The 22,672-nt window shown below is 40.9% G+C and overlaps 1 protein-coding gene across 3 annotated transcripts in view; it reads right to left on the bottom strand.

Moving 5' to 3' along the window:
* lrrk1 (leucine-rich repeat kinase 1) overlaps window positions 1-22,672 on the bottom strand; it is a 93,130-nt gene that overhangs the window by 28,961 nt on the left and 41,497 nt on the right. For all 3 annotated transcript variants that reach the window (XM_030045751.1, XM_030045768.1, XM_030045759.1), the window contains 11 exons: window positions 22,411-22,575; window positions 19,107-19,279; window positions 18,605-18,728; window positions 17,910-18,069; window positions 16,555-16,733; window positions 16,343-16,440; window positions 15,574-15,745; window positions 15,311-15,480; window positions 11,780-11,919; window positions 8,106-8,418; window positions 1,986-2,155 (listed from right to left, as the gene is read on the bottom strand). In XM_030045751.1, coding sequence (XP_029901611.1) covers window positions 1,986-2,155; window positions 8,106-8,418; window positions 11,780-11,919; window positions 15,311-15,480; window positions 15,574-15,745; window positions 16,343-16,440; window positions 16,555-16,733; window positions 17,910-18,069; window positions 18,605-18,728; window positions 19,107-19,279; window positions 22,411-22,575 — 1,864 coding nt within the window. The remainder of the gene's footprint in view (window positions 1-1,985; window positions 2,156-8,105; window positions 8,419-11,779; window positions 11,920-15,310; window positions 15,481-15,573; window positions 15,746-16,342; window positions 16,441-16,554; window positions 16,734-17,909; window positions 18,070-18,604; window positions 18,729-19,106; window positions 19,280-22,410; window positions 22,576-22,672) is intronic.

Below are 22,672 nucleotides of genomic sequence, written 5' to 3'. Positions count from 1 at the left end.
GGGCTTGGCTCAGGTATCAACCCTCTCGTCCACTGCTTTGCTTCTCACTGCAAAACCTCTCACCTGAGCCGAGCATCAACTTGGCAAAAGTCAGTTTCTAAAAAAAAGCCCTGTACCACAGCAAAGAGAGACATAAAAATGGCCATTGTGCCGACAATCCTGATATGTTGATTTGAATGGGGAAGGCCGTTCCACTCCATTCAAGTTCTGTGGGTCAGCCCTTCAAGACAGCAACATTTTACCAGCTGTTTGAGGTAAGGCTCACTCAATCAGTCTTGTAATGTGCAAACTCACGTTGTTGCCTCATTCTTAGGTGTGGCACTATTTTGATGCAAGCTGTGTTTTGGTGGCTCAGTAGCTCAGCAAATGCGAGACATTTGGTCATGAAATGTGCCTCTGGCCTAAACCATTTGCATATATATAACATGGTTGGCTTTTTCACCCTGACTTGCAGCTCCTTTGTGATGGGCTGTGTAGCCATAGTTTTCACATTTATGAAGTCATTGTTGCTTTGTCTACATCTAAGACTACAGGCTAACCAAACAAAAGACTGGCCGTGTAAGTTGAGCTCTCTGTGGATTTTGTAGCAAAACTATTGAGTCTGACAATGCACTGGTTTCAATATTTGTATAAAGCTGGAGAGTGTCCAAGGATATCATTATTGCTATCTGAATAGTATGTTCTTGTCAGGGGTTTGTCGCTCTGTGTCTGTGTTTGTTTATGTGTTGAAGATGATTTTGCATGATCTTGCCTAGCTTCGACACCTACAATGCTAAGACCACCACTGATGGATGCTATCAGCCTGGGGAGGGAATTCAAAAAGACAACCATAGGTACCCTGGAGATACAGGAAATATGTGGACTAATGGAAAACACAGTACATTTAGCAAATGTACTATGTATAACAGCAACACTGAAAGCCTTCACCCTAAAATGAAGGTTTCCAAAGGAGGTTCATTATTTTGTGGATGCTCCTGTTTTTGCAGACCTTGTGACGTACGACTTTCTCTCAAGAGGTAAAGACACAAAGCAGCCGACTACTGGAAAGGCCAGGGCATCAGGGGACAAGAAGATAGAGAAATGTGAGGAAGGGAAAGAGAAGAGACCCTCGCAGGACAATGGAATAGGACTAGGACAAAGTGCACAGAACACAGAAAAAGGAGACAAATATATATGTGGACAAATGTGGGGGGATAAATCCACAGAGGACAGAATGAAAGGGGAGACAGGGCTGAGAAAGAAAGGTGAGAAACTTAGGGTGAGAGGCACCCTTTAAAAATCCATGACAGCTTGACACCGAGATATCAGAAACCACTTGAGATGTTAAAAAAGGAAAAAAAAAAAAAAAAAATCAGGACTACCTGACACAGCGAGATATCAGACATTTCACATTAGGGTTAGGCTGATATACAGGGCCAATACCTGCATTTTATTAAAAGTTTAAGGTCAGCAAAGATTTGATTTACTATAGAATTGATCAGTGCTGTACTGGTTGCCAGTAGAAAGTCCATAAACTGAACCAATTCTAATGAGACATTTTGATTGGATTACACATAAGTATGCATGAAAATGCCATTGTAGTATAATACTCTTTTTCCAAAAGAGAGAGTTTCTCAATGTCTAAATGCTACTTTAGGGGGTTTTAAACCCTGACAAGCATTAAATTCAGAAGGAAACACAGAGTAGCTGGATTTTGTGTGTGTGTGTGTGTGTGTGTGTGTGTGTGTGTGTGTGTGTGTGTGTGTGAGTGTGTGTCTGTGTGGAATTTCAGTATAAAACAGTAGTATCTAACTGTGCCAGAAACATCAAAATCATCAATGTCAGCCTTCAAAGAAAAACACACTGGTTAGGCTGTATTTCAAACTTTTGAAACATTAATAGAGTTAAGATTGGTGTCAGGAAGTTTAGCTGTTGACAGTATTAATACAGTGTGACGAATGGAACAGTAAATCACATTTCCCACAGTAAACAACATGTTTCTGTACCCGTGTCACTGCTGATGGTCTGCTGTCGGCACTTCTTGAAGTGGAAGCATTTGACGGCCACTGGCTCATCCCTGTAGCGGGCTCGGTAGATGACAGTCCCGCTGCCGCCCTGGCCAAGAATATTCTTTTCCTCTTCAGAGCACTGAAACTGGTCCTTCTCCAAGAAGAGCCTAACACACACACACACACACACACAAACAAAATTGCTTTTTTCCCCCACACATGAAGACAAATCCCTTGTTTTTCATTTATTCCCAAACACCTAACGTCACTCGCATCAGCTTATACTTGACCTTAAACCTTGAATTTATCTTGAGAATTCCCTGTAAATAAATGTCAGTTTTGCTACTCTGTCGCTGATTGATACAATGATTCAGTGTTTCAATATTTGTGGTTCTAAACACTTTACTGTAAAGAAAAAAAAAAATCCCTGCCACACAGAAAATAATGTGATTAACATTTTTCATTTGTTTGTAATAAAAAAAGAATAAGAACTAAGTTGTGTGTAATGGGTAAAACACAAAGAAAAGAGCGCCACCTACAGAAAGTCATACTCCATCAACAGAAAATCCAAAGAAAAAGACATCACCGCACTGCTCAGTTTGATTGACAGGTAGTATCTGGGAAGTGCAGTGCAGAAACACCACACCAAAGATTGCTTAGCAACACAGATGGAAATAATATTACAGAAAATGGAAAGGATTACATTACATATATCAATGCACAGTTTTACCACAGCCTATAGACAGAGACAGTTGAACCACTGCCCTTGGCTGCTGTGAGACAGGAAAAGAGAGCAGTACAGTCTTTTGGTCAAGGGGGCAGTACTGAGCACCTGCTAAACAGAGTAGAATATATGGCAGTCAAAGGGCTAAAGGCTTAAAATGATCACAACTGTTGAGTCCAGATATTTACAAGGAACTGGCCTATTAAGGGCCCAGAATACTGAATAAGGAGTAAAAAGATGTCTTGCAAGACACAGTGAGTCAGGTTTTATATGTTCTTTGTGTAAGCCCTCACAACTGAATTTTTCTTTTGTTTTTGTTTTTTTTCTACCTCTGTTACTTCTGCCTGTCCTGTGACTGGTCCGAATACCACATGGTTGGTTATGTCACCAGTGAGGCTAGGGTCAACTTTGGTTTTGGTTCATTAACTACTTCCTATGACATTAGGAATAGCACAAGAGGTGTAGCAGAATGCCACACCTGCACATAGTATTCCTTCGTCATTTTGTCTTTCAACTTTCGAAGTATATTGCCTGCTATACTGTAATTGTTATATGGCCCAATATTTATGATAAAGACATAAGCTGGTGTGAAACTGATGACTGCAAAACTGTGGCAACTCCACTGGCATTGAGGCGATGTGGTGTTTACTAGTACCCAGAGGAAGAAAATCATTTTTTTGTCCGTAAATGGTTCCAGATTTCATTCACCTAAGCACATAGAAATGTGTATCCTTGTAACCACTATTTGGTCATTTCCCCCCAATGCACAGTAAAAAAAAAAAAAAAAGTAGAATTTGGAAAAGTCCCATTTGCTGCTGCTCATTTGCCTATGTAAAGTCCCATTTTAGTGCTCTATATTGGCCCCTGGAGGTGGCCTAATGAATTTTTGGAGGTGGAATAAAATAGTCTAAATGTTTTTCTCATCCTTTCCCACCCTGAGTAAAATCAAACCCTGTGCGAACCACTCAATGCATGTCTTTTTGGCAGATTTTTGTGGCATGAAAGAGATCAAATCATCAAACAAAGATCACATTTTAAGTTATGATTACTGGCGCCAAAATACATGCAGCTTTACTCCAAAAAACTAGTATCACCATGGGTCTTCAAAGTCCCATTTGGGTAAACATACACACATTAATACAAACACACATACAGTGCACATTGTGTTAAGTACCTCAGTCAGCACTGTCACATCTGTCAACACATTCACCACAAAGCTTCAGATTACCCTGAATCCTGAACCCTGCTTTACCCGTCGTGTCTGTCAGCCACATATGGCCCATGTGGGAAACAAAGCCTACTTTCTGTCTACAGTGGTCCTATAGGCTGACAGCACAGCTGCATTCCTCAAACTTTCAAAGTATCCTCTCCATCCCTCCATCATCCCCTCCTCGCAGCCTTTTCATGTGGTGTTTTAACTACAAGGCCGGCATAAACAAATCAAGATGCGGACTTAAATTAGCAAAGAACAATAGCCTTTGGTCAGCTGCCAATACAAATGCTTACAGAGTTTAACATCGAACTCTGGAAATGGTTTCCTTGAAGGTTGCACATGGAGGAACATGAGTGCGGCCGGTTTCTGCTAACTGCTTTAAACTGCATTTCAGCCGGACCATCTATTGGGCAATACTACGCATCTGAGAACACATTTGATTCTGTATGTGTGTGCGTGCATGTGTGTGCGTGTGCATGTGTGTGTGTAATAAGTTTTGACCTTGATGGACCTGTATTTTGACCTGTATGACACTCTATTAAGAAACACTCAAAGGATTGTGGGTCTTTCCGAGCACATCTTGGCGTGTGAATCTTCACTGCTTGTTAAGACAATTGCTATTCCAAGTCCTTTATCTCCTCTGCTGTCCAGCTGCTTAGTACTTCATAGGCTTTTAATGTGTGTGCATCATATTCATTGCTATTTATTGCAGAGCGCACACACAGCTGTCCTCCCTTTAATGGTTTATGTGTACTGTACGTGTGTTGTTCTGTGCTGCTGCGAGCTGTCATATTCAACTGCCCTTTAAGGGATTAAGAAAGTTGTCATGAACTTGAACTTGCTTCTTTTCTCCCTCAGCCAATCAGTCTTCTGGTAATTACTTTGATACATATCAAATAATTATTATGTTACAGTTAAAGGCATTTTTTTTCTGAAATCTGAAGAAACGAGAGTACTCATCCTGCTAATGTGCTTTAGCCTCCCAAAACAATACAGTGTGCAGTTCATTCTTTCTCTATTCCTGCCACATGCTTGGCTGTTTGTCTATCATTTGAGTACCTGCTGTCCTTGCTTGCCAAATGACTGTCTATTTGTGTGTCAGTCATGGAAACAATTATATTGAAATATAAACATTTTAGTGAAGATTTTGCTCATTTATACTAATGAAAATAAGCTCTAATAATTATTGTTATGTTATTATTGCATGGCCTGAAGACACATACACAGATCTGACCACATTAAAATGTGTACATGCTACATGACTGACAAGGTTTTTAAAAATTGATACCAATATTCATGGAATGAAGGAGCGGTCAAGTGACATAATTTATCTTTAAATATGGCCATTTTTGAACCGGACAATAAAAAAGCCAGTACTCAGTCCCTAACCCAGAATTTGAGCCAAAATACTGACCAAAATAGGCGTTGAAGCCCAAGTTTGGGTGCACACTGTAAGTGCCACATGGCTTTAGCAGTGGATGACATGAACAAATGGTGTCACCAGTTTTTGAGTAAGTCATTGGGCCAATATCTGCCTCACTTGTATTAAAAGCACAAGTCAAACACATTACACAAACATTTCAACGGGTTGTTGAGCCGCTACAGCAAACAGTTCAGATATGCTTGCATAACTGGCTGCCCCCTCACCCGTCCCAAGCATACACACTGTTTCAGAGTGTCCTGACTGAGAGTTTGTGTGTGTGTGTGTGTGTGTGTTAGGATAGGGAGAGACAGAATGTGTCCTTGAGTGTTTATTTGAATGCTTGAGGGAGTAGCGGATCGTCCTTGAGGCTTGACAATACATCAACAGATGCTGTCACTGGGGAGAAATCGACTGAAACTCATTATACAACCAAACCTCTGGAGAGCTGCTGATTGTCACTGTGTAGGTGTGTGTGTGTGTGTGTGTGTGTGTATGTTTTATTCAGTATGTCCTGTGTGCACCATTCAGCTCTGGTGGAGTCTGCCTGGATGAAGCACAGCCAAGTTGTCAGACTCCTCCATGATGGATAAGTGGTGTTGGCCAAGCCAGTGGAGGTCTGAAAAACCTCCAGACACTGGCAACACGAGCAGGAGATCCACCCTGCCTTCCTCACTGAGGGAGAGGAGGGGGGCTGGGATTCCACAGACAGGACGGAAACAAGAAGCAGAGCTGTACAGGAAGGTAGGAGCGGGGACTGCTGAGAGGTCAAGGGATAAGTGCTCGGGATGAGGGTGACAGCTTTGGAAAATAATGAGGCTTCATTAAATGAAATCTGGGAAACACGAGGGATTTTCCTGTCTTTCTTTTCCCTTGTTCTCCATCCCTCCCTCCATCCATTCTGCACAATATTGCAGACACTGTGGAATACTGTTTTTTTTTTTAATACCGTATTTCACCAATTAATCGCCCGGCCGCAAATAGCCGCCGGGTTCTTATAAACGCCTGGGGTCTGCACCCATTTTGCGTATTAAACGCCCACCTGAATAACCGCCGGGGCGATTATTTGCATTATATGTAGGTAACCCAAAATAAGGCTGTTCACCTTATTTTTGCAGAAGTAAACAGTTAGCCGCACAATAACTGTGAGGCACTTCCGTTTCCTGTCAAAATAAGAGCGCTAGCTAACGTTAGAACAAAAGGGTGTTCCGTAATATTAAATCGACCGACTGAAAATATGTTGGACAGTAGCTGTCATCACGATAATGACCTGGTGCAAAAATAAATAAAGGCCTGCAGCGAATAGCCGCCTGGTTCTTTTAAACGCCCGGGGTCCAAGTCGATTTTGCGTATTAAACGCCCGGGCAATTAATTGGGGAAATACGGTATCCATTCCGTTTCCACTGCATTATTCAATCTGAAATTGCCCCAGTGCTGGCCTACACTAGTGACTGACGTGTCCACCTACCATGACGGAGTTGCCACTCAACACGGTAGCTGCTTTAGCCAGTTTACAGTGCAAACTTAGCAAGCTTAGCCACCTACAAAAAATGTCAGTCAAATTTGATGCTTTATGACGTTTATGCCGAGTCATGTTGTTGGTGAAAGGGGCTGTCACAAATGTAAAAGCTCTATATTACCAAAAAGCCAATGAAAAGCATTTGGCCTAGCAATTCCTGAAGTCAGATAATTCTGGCTCTGTTAATATGTGTGGCTAGCTTGTTGTTAGCCGAGGGCTGGGCTAACAACAGAGCTAGGCTAACACACCAGGGGTCTTTTCCATTGGGACTAGTTGACCAATTAAACTTTTGACAAAAAACGTCTTCCCCTCTCAGAAATGCTTTCAGTGCACAGCACGGCTCTGCTTCAAGTGTTTTTAGCTTGAATTTATTTTAAACATCAGTAGCACCAGCTAGAACCTTTCTTGTGTTTTAGCTTCATTTACTTCTTATCGACTGTTTGGAGTTTTTATTTACTTTTTGTTTGTTTGTTTTCCCCTTTTTCATATCTTTACTCATTTTATTACTACTTTTATTTGGCTATTTTGAGTTTTATCTATTTCTTATTGTTCTTAATCCTGCCTCTGGTGTTTCCTCGCTGCAAATTGGGGTGGGAGGTGTGGTTGTATTGTGTCACTGTGTGAGACTTCAGACTTCAGACTTCCACTCAGGTCTGTCTGACTGATTGATTGATAGCTAATATGTTATGATCTCTCTGGCACCGCTTGATTATGTCAAAGTTTGTCCCGCCCTACAACAGTGCTGATTGGCCCAGTCAGTTTTTCAGTTGTTTAATTGGGCAATATCAGACTTGAAGGAAATCCTCAAACTTTTTTAGAGTGAATGTGTGATTCATGGACATGGAGCCAGGCTGTGTAGACCTTCTTTTCACCTGACATGTGGAGATTCATGCTGGTCAACATTTGCCACCCCAGATATTGTTGTCTGACATTGTTACATGAATCTATGACTGTTAGAGGCCTGAAAAGTCATTAATTAAACCACTAATAGTTTGTTGGTGGGGGGAAATTAATTGGGTTTTCCTAGTTCCCTAAACAACAAATTTGGATGTGTATGTTTGGATTTGGAAAATGTGTCCAGAATTCCACATTTGGGCAACGGTCTGTAGTTGATGCTGCGTCTGACTTCTGAGGCTAATGTAAACGTCCAAGTGTGACTTTTGAGTGGAGCAGCATCAACTTAACATGTGATGTGACAAGATGCAGGCCGAAGTTGAAGGGTTGAAAGGTCGAGAGGTTACCGTGAAGGGAAGTCTGTCATGAAGAGTTCGGGAACGAGCTCCTGCAGGGGGACCGGCTGCTCAGGGTGCTGAGGACACAGTATGTGCTCTTTCTCCACGGCAGCCAGCACACAGTCCTCCATGTTGAAGTAGTGCACACCGCCTCCTCCTCCTCCTCCTGCATCGTCTCTTTCACATGCTTCTCTCTCTCCTCCGTGGCTCGGTCGGCGGGACGGGGACTCGGCCCGGCTCCGTCGGCCCAGCGAGGCACAGAGGGGACAGGGGGCGTACTGCTCTATGAGGAGACTGCCATCACTTTCACTGGCAGTCAAAGCTACAAGACACAAACAAGTACATCGGCTGTTGTTTACTGAAGAACTGAAAACTGTGTGTGTGTGCTTGTATGTGAGTAAACTCCCTTGTGTACACACACACACACACACCCACATCATTAGCTCGGTTTCCAACTGAGTTTTTTATGTGAATTTTGGGAATCAACACAAAAAAGCTGAATGCAAGTGACTGCTGTAAATGACAAATGGCAGTTTTGTTCTAAATGAACAAATTAGAACATAATGGAAATGTATTACTGAATAAATAACAACTTGTGCCTGGTTCATTCTCGCTGCACCACAAGTGAAAAGTGGCTTTTGACAATCTGATACATTGTCTGAATCTGTCCAACATGTCCTCCATTATTGCTGTATAATGAATAGCTGGTTCGTTTAATGTGGTTTATGACATGTCTAACTGTGCATTGCGGCTGCTGAAAACAACATTTTTGATATTGTAATGCAACAACCTCTGGGCTAACGAGGATGAATCTCCACTGTGGTTGTTTGACCATTAGTTGGTACAATATTGCTAAATAATTTTTGTTGTTTACATCTTCAGATGAAATCATGAAATATGACCAACACTGGCTAGTGCCACAGAACAAAAACAACTTGCCCAATACTAACCAGTAATCATAAATTCTTCAAAGTCTCTTCAGTTCAGTTCAGTTCAGTTCATGCTGAGGCAGCTGATTTATTCCCTTGAGGCTGATGCAAAGGGCTGAATTTGTTTATGGCTTCTCAAAACTTAGCTCAAAATTATTCACTTTACTGTTGGATGGACACTGTAAAGTGAAGGATACTGCATGAAATGAAATTGATCTTGGACAAAGGTTCCCAAACATTTTCATGGCAATTAAGATTATTTTATTCCATATGAGAACATTTTTGTCTCTGGACAGGAGTTAGAAAACAGTCGCAGAACTGTTTGTTATCACTGGAGGATGCAAGAAGTCATGAAAAATGTGCAAAAAGTAGTCCTCTTTCTCTTCTTACACATTTTCCCATTAAAATTCTGTTTAGTGAATAGCAATAACAAATAAATTAAAGTCCCTATCTATCTTTTGGAACCAGAGACATGAGCACATTTTAATTTAGTTAAGTGCCAGATTAACAAAGACAAGACAAGAACCATCACAAGTCTCACATTTACATCCCTTTTGAGCCTTGATATTCTGCTCCAGACTGCCACTCACATTTCCACAAGTGCTGTTTTGACAAGTAAAACAGCACTAATCTAGCAAAGGCTGCTAAAAGCTGCGTGAGGACCGCAGCCATGTGCACAGCAGGCGAGTCTTGCTGGGAAACTGACTGGCAGCAATAAGGGATCAGCGTGAATTGATGGGAGCTGCTGCGGTGGAGGTAAACACAGCATGAGGTGCACGATGACCTGTGCATTTAAATGACTGATTGGACTGAGAAAGAAAAACGGAGTGAGAGGAAAAAGAAAAACAAGGGCAAAGAAAGATGTGCTCTAGTATCCACCCTAAAATTCTCTGCCTCTTAAAAACAGTTTGATGATGTCGTCTGCATTCTGATTTTGTTGTTTGGTGTTTGCTTTTTTTAATTCCTGTGGATGACTGGCCAAACGTTTACAATGTCACATCATGTAGAGATATTTCCTTTGCGGCTACAATGGAGTTTAATTGCAGAACCTTTTCCAGCAATTTGAGACGATCAATAGAAAATGTCTGCCTCTGCTGTCTGTCAGGAGTGGCTGATCAATAGAAGGTGTCAGAAGGCCACACTACCTCAGCTTGTATTGAAAAGAGTTATATTACAGTAATTCTAATCATATGACTGTAAACTGGGGGAAAATGCATAGCTCTGCATACAAAACAAAATGTTTCTGTTTCTAAATATTTTGCACGTCTGTACCCTAGCTTTACTAAATTCGCTCACATTCAAATTTGCTGCATATGGTGTTTCATTGCATGCACAAACACACTTGTACAGTGTTACAGGCTCATTTCAATGTCAGTATAAGATATCACAAGGATCACTATTGGGATTATTGTTTCATTCCTCTGGATAAGAATAAAGCTACAATAGCTCAGTCAAAGATGGACAGGGAATAATCTGATAGCTGACTCATCTTTGGCAACATGGAGACCCTACCAGATATTCAGTTCAAACAACCAGCAGACTGTATAATGTTTTAAAGGATAAGGATTTCCAGAGTTCCCACTTTTTGAAGGCAATCATTTTCTGAGATTTTGCAAAGACATGTACAGTGACTTAGCCATTGCTCACCGAAGGTCACTTCAAGATGATTCAAACTGGACGAAGTGGCCAAATACTGCAGCTCAAAAATGTGTGAAATTGGTCACTCAAATAACACGCTGTCAACACATTTTTGCATTTTGTTTACATGTTAAAAAAAAAAGCCTGAAATGAACAGAAAGGCTAACAATGCACAAATGTGTTGCTTTCACACAAGTACCATGTTCATCAAAGCATCATATTGCATGTTTTTTTGCTGTGCCACATGTGGCACAGCAAAAAAACAACAGCTGGGTATCAGCGGGCTGTACAAATGTGCAATTTGTGTGAGCTCAGAAAAACATCTGACAATGTCATCTCAGCCAAACCTTACAATTTCCAAGGATCTAATGAGTATTCCCAGGACATTTCATGAGTTCTTGAATTTTCCAGGTGTTTTCCATGACTAGAAAAATAGCCCATAAATTTGTAGGATTTCCGGGTTTTCTAGGACCCATTCAGCTTTGTTTTTGCAGTATGAAATTAATTATGGAGGAGTGCTTCTCTGCAAATAAATAAATAAATAAATAAAAAACAAAACAAGCTCCAACAGTTCAACTGAAAAAAGTGTTTAAACCCACTGTAAGCACATCTTTTTAATTCAGTAACAGTCAAACTGCAATGCACCCTTCCTAAGACAGATTTGTATGATGGAACAGAGCAGGAAAAGGAAGCCAGGACAATCCTGTGAACAAGGAAGTGTGTAACAAACCTAATAAAGTATCAAATGGGCTATTAGAACTGAAATGTTGTGATACTTGTGATACTGTCGTGATGCTCAATTACAGCTATTTATGGATGCATCACTATGGTGTGATTGTTACTTTCTTGAAAGGATGCATTTTTATGGATTCAACTTTGGAGACTGCTATGGTCCTGTGTGTGTGTGTGTGTGTGTATTTGACTGCTGCACTCCTTGTGAACTGGAGTCAGTAAAGAACCCACAGTTAAGAAATTTTGAGCAGAATCAACTGTAAACATGGGGGAAATAGGAATAGAAAATTTAGGTTATTATGCTGTAAAAAGAGTATGGCCAGTGGCTGGGTTACAGCACGGCATGTGAATGCTACACTGAAAGTGAGAAAGAAGTCCACTGACCAGGGAACCACTGCTCAATGAGAGAGTTGACGTGGTCTGTGATGAAAGCCATGGCGGAGAAATCTCTCATTTCTGACTGGCAGATGATCTTTATGCCGCCGCTCTTCTTCCTCTTCCAGTTGACGTCGGACGACTCCACGCTGCAGGGACAGGAGCGCATGCTGAGATCTCATGGAGCTGGAAGCTCATCGCCTCTCACCTTCGTTCAACATCACCTCAACACCCCCAACCCAGCAGCTGATCTGATGCAGCAGGACAAGCACAACCTCTTCTCCTACATTTCAGGCATTTTGCTGCATCAACATTTAAGCTAATTAGGGCATGTAACACTCTTCTCTTCTAAGTGACTTATAAAAGCAAGACTAGAATAAGCCTCAATTACTGAATCAAGTGGAACAGTAAAATACGAGAGCAGAGACATAATTAGACGCAGACTGATGCTGATATATCAGGAGAATAATGGTCTTTTAATAAAAATTGATATTGTAATGGTTTCTCCCTGCCCACAGAGACATAACAGTCTATTATACATGGAAAAAAATATATTTTCTTTTTATATATATTTTATATACAGTACTTAAGGGAAACTTATCATATTGTTTCAACTTTATTTAATATTTCATCTTATTGTTCTTCATTTAAAGATCTAATTGATTCCAGGGGTTTCCCTGCCACTGAATAGGTGTGATGAGGCATTCTGCTTAAGGAGCTACAGTCGTGCCTCCATTGTCTAGATGCTGTTTCGGCTTTTCCACCCTGACAAAGTTAACATTTGGGATAACATTTTTTTAAAATAGCATGACGGTGTCCCAACTTAAAAGATATTGAATACCAGCACAATGTATCAGTGGCTCCAATATAGAAATATTAGTATCAGCATGAATATCAGTTTACCCCAAGTCAAAAACTATATCTGCACCTAAGCATAAGAATAAGTTGTGGACAAAATTTCCTTTTTCCCCCCTATCAGACAGTGTTAGATGAGCCAGCATTATAGCCAGCATTATATTCCAGGTCATATTAAACAAAAAGATGCTACACTGAAAAACCTAGGGGAGAAATCCACCTCTTAATTCCCACAAGTCACATGTAGTAATAGACTTGCAGGCCTGAGACATGTCTGTGCGAGTGGTGTGGTTAAGCAGGCTATGATCTGGTTTGAGCAACACTGCAGTGAACAACAGAGACACAGGCCTACTACATACACCATATTTGACGAGATAACATTATAGCGTGTCATGTTATGGCAGGGTGTGGTGCTGTAACAGCTGTGAATGTGATTAACTTGATGTGTTGCTGTAGGACTTAGCCAGAGCCTTGGGGAGACATACAGTACAATCCTGTGGCCTGGCACCCTGCCCTCCATCAGACACCCCAGCAGCTCTCACCATATAAACCAAACAGCAGTGAACATAGTTCCAGCTCCTGTCTCATTCCCACTGGTCAAACACAGCAGACAAAAGTCAAGCTCAATGATCTCTCCGAGTTTTGAGAACTGAAACTGAATCCTACATCTAAATCAAGGACCTACCTCTGTTGGAAAGTAGATGCAACTAGACAGTACTCAGAAGAGCAGAACTCAAACTTGCAAAGCTGCAGCATTCGTACCATTTTTTGTTTCTTTTTTTGTTGTCCTCTGGGTTTGATTTTCAGAGAGAACAGCAAGTGAGAGCAATGCTGATGTTGGATTTTCCAACCAGTACATGAATGCAGCACAGCAGCTAAAAAAATGACAACTTGGTCATTACTTTTTTAGATATCTTGCTAACAAATAAACAGAGAGACAGAGATGAAAACATGATCTTCTCCACTGGCAGCGGTAATGAAGACTAGACACAAGAAGAGCTCATAAATAGAAAGAGAAAAACATGTCCATTTTATTTATCTGACCCATGACATTATGTGCTGCAGTGAGAAAAGATGGGACTTTCCAGTTCACCACAACTCAAGCATGTGAATAAAATTGAAGCTTGTATTTACACATTTACTCTTGGTTTACGTTTTTATTCATTTTGTTGTTTTTTTGTCCTACGTGCCCAGCTGCAAGTTCAGCCAGCACAATAACCACTAGTGTTATTTTCATCCAAAATTTCATTCAAAACAGAAGTGTGGAACTTGAACGTCATGTGCCCTGTCAAACTCATATTTGCACGGAAGGAAATGAAATTAACATGAAACCGGTCTTCTAAGTAGCTACAAATGTCTCTGTGTCAGGCCTTGGCCAGCAGGAGACATTGCAATGTCAGCTATCCTTCTACATTATTAAGTTGTACTTATATGGCCAGGAAAAGGCAGAGCACAGAAATGGTCAGAGCCTCACTCATTCAAAGAACAAGTCTGACCACGTTCCTGGCCTAACTAGGCTCTTGGGTCGAGTGTGCAACCTCAGTGCTGCGACTGACAACTATTTTGATAATGACATGATAATAACAATGATATTTTTTTATTAATAAACTTATCGGATAAAAAGGGGGAAAATTTTTAAATGAAATGGCGTGCTTTATTAAAAAAACTGTCATGCGTATTGTCTATCTCTCAATCTATCTTAATTCAATTCAATTCAATTTTATTTGTACAGCATCAAATCATAACAGATGTTATCTAAGGGCACTTTACAGAGACCCAACAGATTTTGGCTCATCTCATAAACCAAAATCTCCACCGTGCACAAGCACTTGGCGACAGTAGCAAGGAAAAACAGGGGAAAAAAAATAAAAAATAAAAAAACTCAATCAGAACCCGCCTCTGGGTGGGCGGCCATCTTCCTCGACCAGAAGGGTAAACAGAGAACAACTGGGCTTTTTCATTGCTGTTCTTCTAAATTACACAGAAACTCACACAACCAATGAAATCCATAAACGCAATCAGTGCAAAGAACAAGAGCCACACCTGATTTGTAGCCAATATGCCACTAACAAAAAAAGGTCATCAAAAAAGGCTATCATTCAAGTAACTGATGTCAATCACAATTAATCCAAGACAGAGCCAAGTGGGGAGGGCAGGGAGTGGGTGAGCAGGGCACATGGCATGGGAGTGAAATATTGAGCAGAGCCTCAAATTGTTACACTCCATTGTGTACATAAGTACAAACACCCATCACTAGTCCCAAGCAACTAATCAATAACAAAATCCATTGCCAACAAATGCCATCAGTTAGTTGTTGCAGGCTTAGCAGTGCATATTATGAATAAATGCAGGACTGTTCTTAGTCATCATTCAAGACCTCATTAGAAAGACAGCACCAGTCATAAATCCCCTGCACCAGCTCCAGGATAAACTGTGAACTTATCCGCCTCCTGTGAACCTTTAGGCTTGCCAAGTAGATTAAACACCAATATTGACTGGCCGTCTGCCCTCACTACTCTTTATTGACTGAACTCTGCTGTTCTCGATTAAGACCTAGCTCTTCCTGAGGCCCTGAGTCTGAGTGAAGTTCCATACCTTTTTCTAAGTTTTCTAAACCTTCATTTAACAGCATTAGTATTCATCACAACCTATTGCTTCCTCTTGCATTCTAGCCTCAGATCTTACCTAAGGTAACCTCCGTCGAAGGTGACGAGCAGCCCTTCTTTCCAATAGATGGTCTGGCTGCGTCGGACTCTGAACGTGCTGCAGCGGTTCCTCTGCTGGGCTCCGGCAAAGCTGTAGATCACGGAGCTCCTGCTGCACTGGCTCCTGGTGTTTCTTTTCGTCTCAAACGACTGTACCAACACAAAAATGAAGGCAATCAATGTGAAAAGTCAACAATTAGGCAAGAAAAATGAGTTATAAACCACAGCTGCAGATTCTAGTACCTGGAGGTCCATCTCTGTGAGGCTGATGAGCATTCGGGCAATGAAGCGCTCCCAAAATCCAGCAGGAACAAAACTCATCTTGAAAAGGCGCTGCAGGGTGTTGGTGGTCTGCTGGCGGAAACAGTGGATATCCATGGCCGGCTTTGGGGGTAGGAGGTGGGGCAATAGATAACTACAGCATCAGAGGAGGGAAAAATAGGTGTAGAACACAGTCAGAGAACAGTGTGCTGTTAAGAAAGATGTAAAAACTGAATAAAAATAAGGACACTCAGTAGCCACTTTATTAGGTCCAACTGCACAATCTAATACAATGCAGTCCAACTGTTGCGCCATAAAGTTTCCTCTCCTGCAGCCTATAATGCTCAGCTTGTCTTGTTGTCACGGTAACAGAGGTGTTCATTCACTTCTATGTTTGGCATTGAGCTCATAGTTAGTGCTGCTGTTGGACTGGACTGCCCTTTACTGACAGCTGTTTCTAATATTCTGTCCCTCTCATGTATATAAGTAGGGAGGACAAAAAATCAGAAACACCTCTCAATATAATGCAGTCCAGTATAAGAGCTCTGCAAACTACAACCTCAGTAATAAACACAGAATTAAACTGACTCATCCTCCACAATGTCAACACAAACTGAACATTATAAACTTTGTTAAAAAGTAGAATTTATGGCAGAGCTGCTGCATTGAACTACATTAGATTGCACAGGTGGACCTGATAAAGTGGACACTGAGTGTATCTAGGAATGATATCTTAATTAACTTAATGTACCTGTTGCTGGCCACAGGCAGAGCAATCTCAAACTTGGCTAGAAACTGGAAATACTGCTCCTCCGTTTGCTGAGTGAACCCTGTTCCTACCAGCAGCATCTGCACAACAGACAACAACCCAGGAAATCAGTATCACTGTAAATGTATCAAGCACCGCAGTCCACCTTGAAATTCAAAGGGAAAAAAGTCCCTATTTTGTCGGCTGCTCATTACCCTGAGATCTTCGGCATGGATCACCCCATTCCGAGCTACAGAGCGAGACGACTTGAGGTGGATGATCCTCTCCAGGCACTCTGACAGCCAGACAGGACACAGGAAGTAGAGGGTACAGAGGCCGTGGCTTGTGTCTGGGAAGTGGAGCAGGGTCCCCGTCTCAATCAGGAAGCTGATGGCTGGATGCAGAAATAATATGAAGACGACATGCATTTAACCCTCCTATTATGTTTGGGGTCAATTTGACCCCAGCCAATGTTTAACGTCTCTAAATAAATGATTAACATCATTTTTTTTGCTTCATATTTAATGAGTGTTCCTAATGTAATGGGTACTACCGGGTAAACATGAAATTCACATAATGATATGTTTTCAATGTCCTGTACACAATTTGTAACGCATTGGTTATAAATAACAAAAATCTGTACTTAGAAATAATATAAAGCCATTAAAACACCAAAAATTAATATTTCTTTCCAATTTTAGATCATTCAGTGAGATTTTATGGTGATTTGAATATGTTTCCATTGTCGCGTAATAGGAATACTGGATGTATAAGTGGGGTGGTGGGGAGTTATGTTTTATTTAAAGGGCTATTTAGGTAATCAACAAAAAAAAACATCAAGTACTTGACATAAACTTTGGTAACAATTTTAGTTATAATAATTTTGTGAAAGTTTAAACTGCAGGGGTAAAATTGACTCCAAACATAAAGGATGTTCAAAAATGTGAACATAACAGGAGGGTTAAGCACCATATCACTGATTTTGCAAGCTTAGTGAAGTATCTACAAAATGTGTATAACTAATAATGCTAATCTTTGCCCAAAGCAGGCAGTCATACTTTAGAACTACTTTATTTTAGAAAGCAGCAAAATTGTTGTGTTTTGATGACTTGAAATTGGGCAGTCAAACAGTCTCTCCACCAGAAAACAGTGCCAGGAAAGGGAAAGTTTTGCTTATGGCTTGTGAATTGTTAGCTGCAGAATCAGAATATGATAAGGCGGGTGAGTCAACCAAGCATTCAAAGTTGAAAATGGGATTTTGATTATATGTTTTAAAATCTTTAGAATCCTGCATGATTTGCAAAATGGTTTGTTGACGTGTAAAATGTGAAGACACTGTAGTGAATGGGCTAAACCAGGGGTGTCAAACCATGTGCCATGGGGGGGCCAAGAGGCTGCAGGTTTTCAGTCCAACCAAAAACCACACCAGGTGATTTCACTGGTTAGTAGCCAGCTATTAACAATGCAGATGGGTTCTGCTGATATAACTTCATTGACATTAATTTTTCTCCACATGATGATGAGTCATGATTTTTCATGTTTCATTCAGTTGTTGAACAAGGTACAGTACCAGTCTGCAGGTCCTCGTAGTCTCTGATGTCACTTCCTGGGTTCTGTTCGATGACCCGGTCAAGCTGGGAGTCAGTCAGGTATTGTACCTCGTCCTCAGCACCTCGCCTCTGCCGTTCTGCTATCACCGCTTCCTGCAGCATCAAGTAGCTCCTGGGGATCTGGTGTAGAGAAGGAATAGGAAAAGGCATAATCAAAGGGCATGAGATTTTTTTTTTTTTTTTTTTTTTTTTTTTTAATGGATTTTGTTAAAAAGGTCTTCTTTAAAGCTTTTTTAACACTGCCTGGAACTCAATTTATGACCAATGAAAAAGACATAAGTGGCTATTTCTGACTGAACATAGCTTATAACAACTGTGAAACTATAAATGAGAGGTAAAGGGAAAAAAACACCATAAGTAGAATTTCAACTGGATTTGAACTGAAATTTAACTGGAACATCTTACAACACCCACTATCAATCATAATAAAGTGAGCCATCAACCATATGTATTGCAGGGTGTGAAAGTACTAAGAGTGGACATGCAGAATAGAGACCTCTAAAAAATTAAACTGAAGACATTTCAAGACATTTAAAAGCCCTTATTTTAATTTAGATTATTTTATTTTTGTTTTGTTTTATTTTTAAGACTTGCTAAGAACTTATAAATGCCCTGTAACAATGTCTGAAGCGGGATCCCAACCCCGGTCACTCACCAGTCTGCCCACCAGTTTGTTGCCACATGCAGAGCTGCTGCTGCTGTCCTTCATGGAGCAGGCCACCTGGTACACCAGCTTCTTCAGCCCCTCCATGCCCTCCATGGTCTTACATGACACTTCACTACACACACACACACGAACACACACACACACGCGCACACACAGATGCACATGGTCCAATTTCAAAGACCAGGGTTAGACCAGTATGTGTTTTTGAAGCTCCTGAAAGTCAGTATTATGTGTCCAAAATCAATGTATATAACATATTTAGCATTTTTTGCTGTACCAAAAAAAAATTACTATACCATCTGAGTAAACCAAAACGTCCCATTAAACCAAAACGTCCCACAGAGCAGGGTGACATGCATAAAATAAAAAGTTGAGAGAAAAAAAAACTGCACTTCTGCAACTTCACTAAGGTTCCCACTGGAACAAACAAAAAAGAACCAGAAGAATGGCAACAGTGCCTACAAATGTAAAATAAAAAATGTGTACTGACTGCAAGTGTTTCCAGGTGATGTCGGGGTAGCCGGTGGCCCGGGCCCCGGAGGGGGATCGACAGAGTGCCAGGATGTAAGCTCTCAGTGTGGCAAGTCTCTCTGTGCGGAACTTGGAGTTGATGAGATCCAGATGAGTTCCTACAACCACCACTGCAGAGTTGGGAGCTCGCGCCTACAAGCCAACACACACAGGAACAAAACCTGATATTAAAAATGCTGCAACAAGAAGAGCAGAGAGCCACAAAGATGGAGGAGGATAAGCAAGAGAGCATCTGTGACAGCACCAAACAGCATGGCAAACACCCCTCTCATCTGCCACGAGAGTTGTCTTATGCAATGAATGACGGCAACATGACAACCAGTGTTGTCGTGACAGCAAACACACAAATCAGATGTGGCAAAATAACAATGTGGACTGTGATCACGGAGGATCAAATTTGGAAAAATAACCCAGTTTGCCCACTGGCTGAACACAGTGATACTCTGTGTCTCTGTGTCAGCTAAAGTGATGATTAGGGCAGGGCAAAATACCGAGCAACATTAATAAAATAAAGAAAAAAATGACTATCTCATTTATTAGATGAAACTAAGCCAGAACATCTTGGTGCTATGACTGCATATAGTGTTTTGGCATGGTTAGTTTTGGAAGGAATTAAATTCTGGCAAGATCAACGCTGTAAACTAAAAACTTATCTAGACAAGCCCACAAATCAGTTGGCAGGGTAGACATTAGAAAATGTTATAGCTAAGGTAATTAGTTTTCAATGAAGTATTTCAATGTGGTAATGAAAAGCCATGCCAGTTTCAACATCTTCCACGTCATGATGCCTCCCTTTAGACTGGTTGGTTCATGCGGTCACACGACCAACTGATTTTCCTGTAAATCATATCACTCCTCCCTTCCCACTGGAAATACAAGCGTGACTTTTTTGGCAAATGGTGACAACTCTGAGTCACCATGTCACACCCCTCATACTGGCTGACTGGGACGACTACAGCTCCATCCAGGGTCTCTTTTTTCTGAAATATAAAAATGAGGTGCCAAACTATACACATTACAGAACAGAATGAAACCAAACTTTACATTGCCTGCAGAACAAAAATGACAACAATACAATAACAAACTGAAACAGGACATTACATATAGCGGGAAGGGTAAGAAGGGGGGCATAACTGTGAGCTGTAGCGATCATCGGTACAGTGATCATCTTAAGAAAAATCAGCTCTGAATGAACTACAGAAATGGACACCTGGTGTTCTGGAAAGTTAAAATGTTGGTGTTTAATTTTCCCTTTTTCCAGGTTTAACTGATTTGTTAATAAACTGAGTCAGTGACTGACTGATTACTTTATTCTGTCTGACTAGTTAAAGTAGAATGATTTTCTTGGCCGTGGTTAAAGCAACTAGGATGAATGATTTCAGCTGTTGTGATACTGCAAATGCAGAGAGGTCCCGTAATAGAGTGAAATAATATCCCCTGATAGATATTATCAATTTGATCCCCTAATAGAGTGGAAGGGGAGAGAGAAGGATGCTGAGGTTGAGTATGCTGAGCTCTCATAACCTCCAACCAGGAGGACGTAATTGGAGCACAATGCCAGAATACATGGAAGTAACCATCTATGGTAGTTGGGCAGTGTGTACAAGTGTTGCAATCTGTGATGCCCGTATGGTACGCGCTGTGGGTAGTGAGGCAACTCCTATATAGAACCCTGTCTTGTATTAGTTCAATCGTTGAGTTGCAGATCATAGAGAATGTTTCATTGAATCTGTTTTGCCAACGGATGAAAGACTGCTGTATGACGGGGAACTGATAAGTTTGTGGCATAAGTTAGAAAGAAATATGCTTTACACAGTTTGCTTTGAATGTGTATCCAGTTCAAATTGTTGAATAATTACACAAAATCAATTAATGTTACGAATAATTAAACCTTGAAAGTCAGCAGTTCCTAAGAAAATGGCAAACATCAGCAATCATGCAGTCATCTCTACCTCAGTGTCAAAGGCTCAAACCTTCTTGGCTTAACACACGAAAATGTCCACAAGGACATGGTGGCCATACTACAGGAGAAACATCAGGTAAAAAAGTGGGCTGATTAGTTTAATCATGGCAGGAAGAGCCTGGAAGACGAACCCCATTTAAGAAGGCCAGTCACTGCACTGTAAGATTCATGATATGGCAAATTGACGGGTAACTGAGCATGACATTGCCACCAAGCTGGGTATCTCCCAGATTCCAAGAATTTTTTCATGACCGTGGATGAGATCTGGGTCCCTCACTTCCAACCAGAGATGAAATGAGCAACTGAAGCAGTAGTAATTATTGTAAAAATAAAGCTTACCACTTCGCGGATTTTGCCTATTGCGGGTTATTTTTAGAACGTAACTCCCGCGATAAACGAGGGACCACTGTATACATATAGTTTTCTTGTAATTTAAAGTTAAAAGTGGATCATAGTGCAACAGGATTAAATGTAATCTAGGATTGGAGTAAAAACTAAAATGAGTTTCAAACAGAAGTTTAAATCTAATTGAAACCAGTTCTTTGAAACCAGTTTCAAAGTTTGGCGCAACAGGATTTAATGGTAAACCAGGATATGATCTGGTCTTAAAGTGAATTCTTGTTGCTGCAACCCAGCCTTGGAGTTGTGTTTATTGTGTTGTTCTTGAGGCAGTCATGGGTTTCAATCATTTTCTCTATGAATGCAATATCTTGGATAGGGAGTTCTTTGTCAAGCCATGAAGATTTTGTATCGGTCCAATGATGGATATATTGCAAATGATAAAATGCAAAGTACTTATATAAATTCAGTGCTTTCAATCCACCATAGTTTTCTACAGTGTGGTCTCTAGTAAAATCTACCGGCTGCTGAGATGAGAGAGGAGAACCAGCCAGGAGGCAGATTAATTAAGGTCATCGCAAAAAGATAGTTCTTTTAGAAAAGGGTTCATTTTCACTGTGGATATCAAGTCAACAGTCAAAGTCAAAACGACTTTATGTTAATAACTTCATTTGTGTAAAAGCATCAGTGTATACAAAACAAATATCTGGACAGACAGCAACACAAAGCAGACAAGTGCAACTTATAACAGTTGAGGATCTCCACTAATACGTTCAATGTGCTTAACAATGTCCATACATAAATAAATACAATATGTGACTTATTAAATAAAGTGGGAGTTTGTTCCATCTTTCTCTAACCAGCTGTAACAAGGCTCTCAACAGATCCACTGGAGGGATTCCCACTTCACCAAGCTATATGTGATGAAATCCATGTGTTGCGTGCTGGTGTTAAGGATCACCTCTATGTTTAGCAGCCATGTCTGCAGGTTGGCCACAGCTTCCTCTCCCAGAGCCAAATTCCAGACCACCACGTACAGGGCCTTATCGGTGAAGAAACACTGGTTTACTGTCGACATGCTCGCTGGACCGCCGATGTCCCACACGTTGAACTGCACCGTGTCTCTCTGTTTGCACACAAGGTAAGATCTCAGTCAGCGTAAACTCAAAGAGGGGTTGAAATCTAAATATGTGGTGGGACAAGAGTCAAAAAAATCCAAGGTG

The sequence above is a fragment of the Myripristis murdjan genome, chromosome 3 (genome assembly GCF_902150065.1).
Source record: "Myripristis murdjan chromosome 3, fMyrMur1.1, whole genome shotgun sequence".
NCBI classification, from domain to species: Eukaryota; Metazoa; Chordata; class Actinopteri; order Holocentriformes; family Holocentridae; genus Myripristis; species Myripristis murdjan.
The sequence above is the reverse complement of the archived record's forward strand: the minus strand, read 5'-3'. Positions and strand labels throughout refer to the sequence as shown.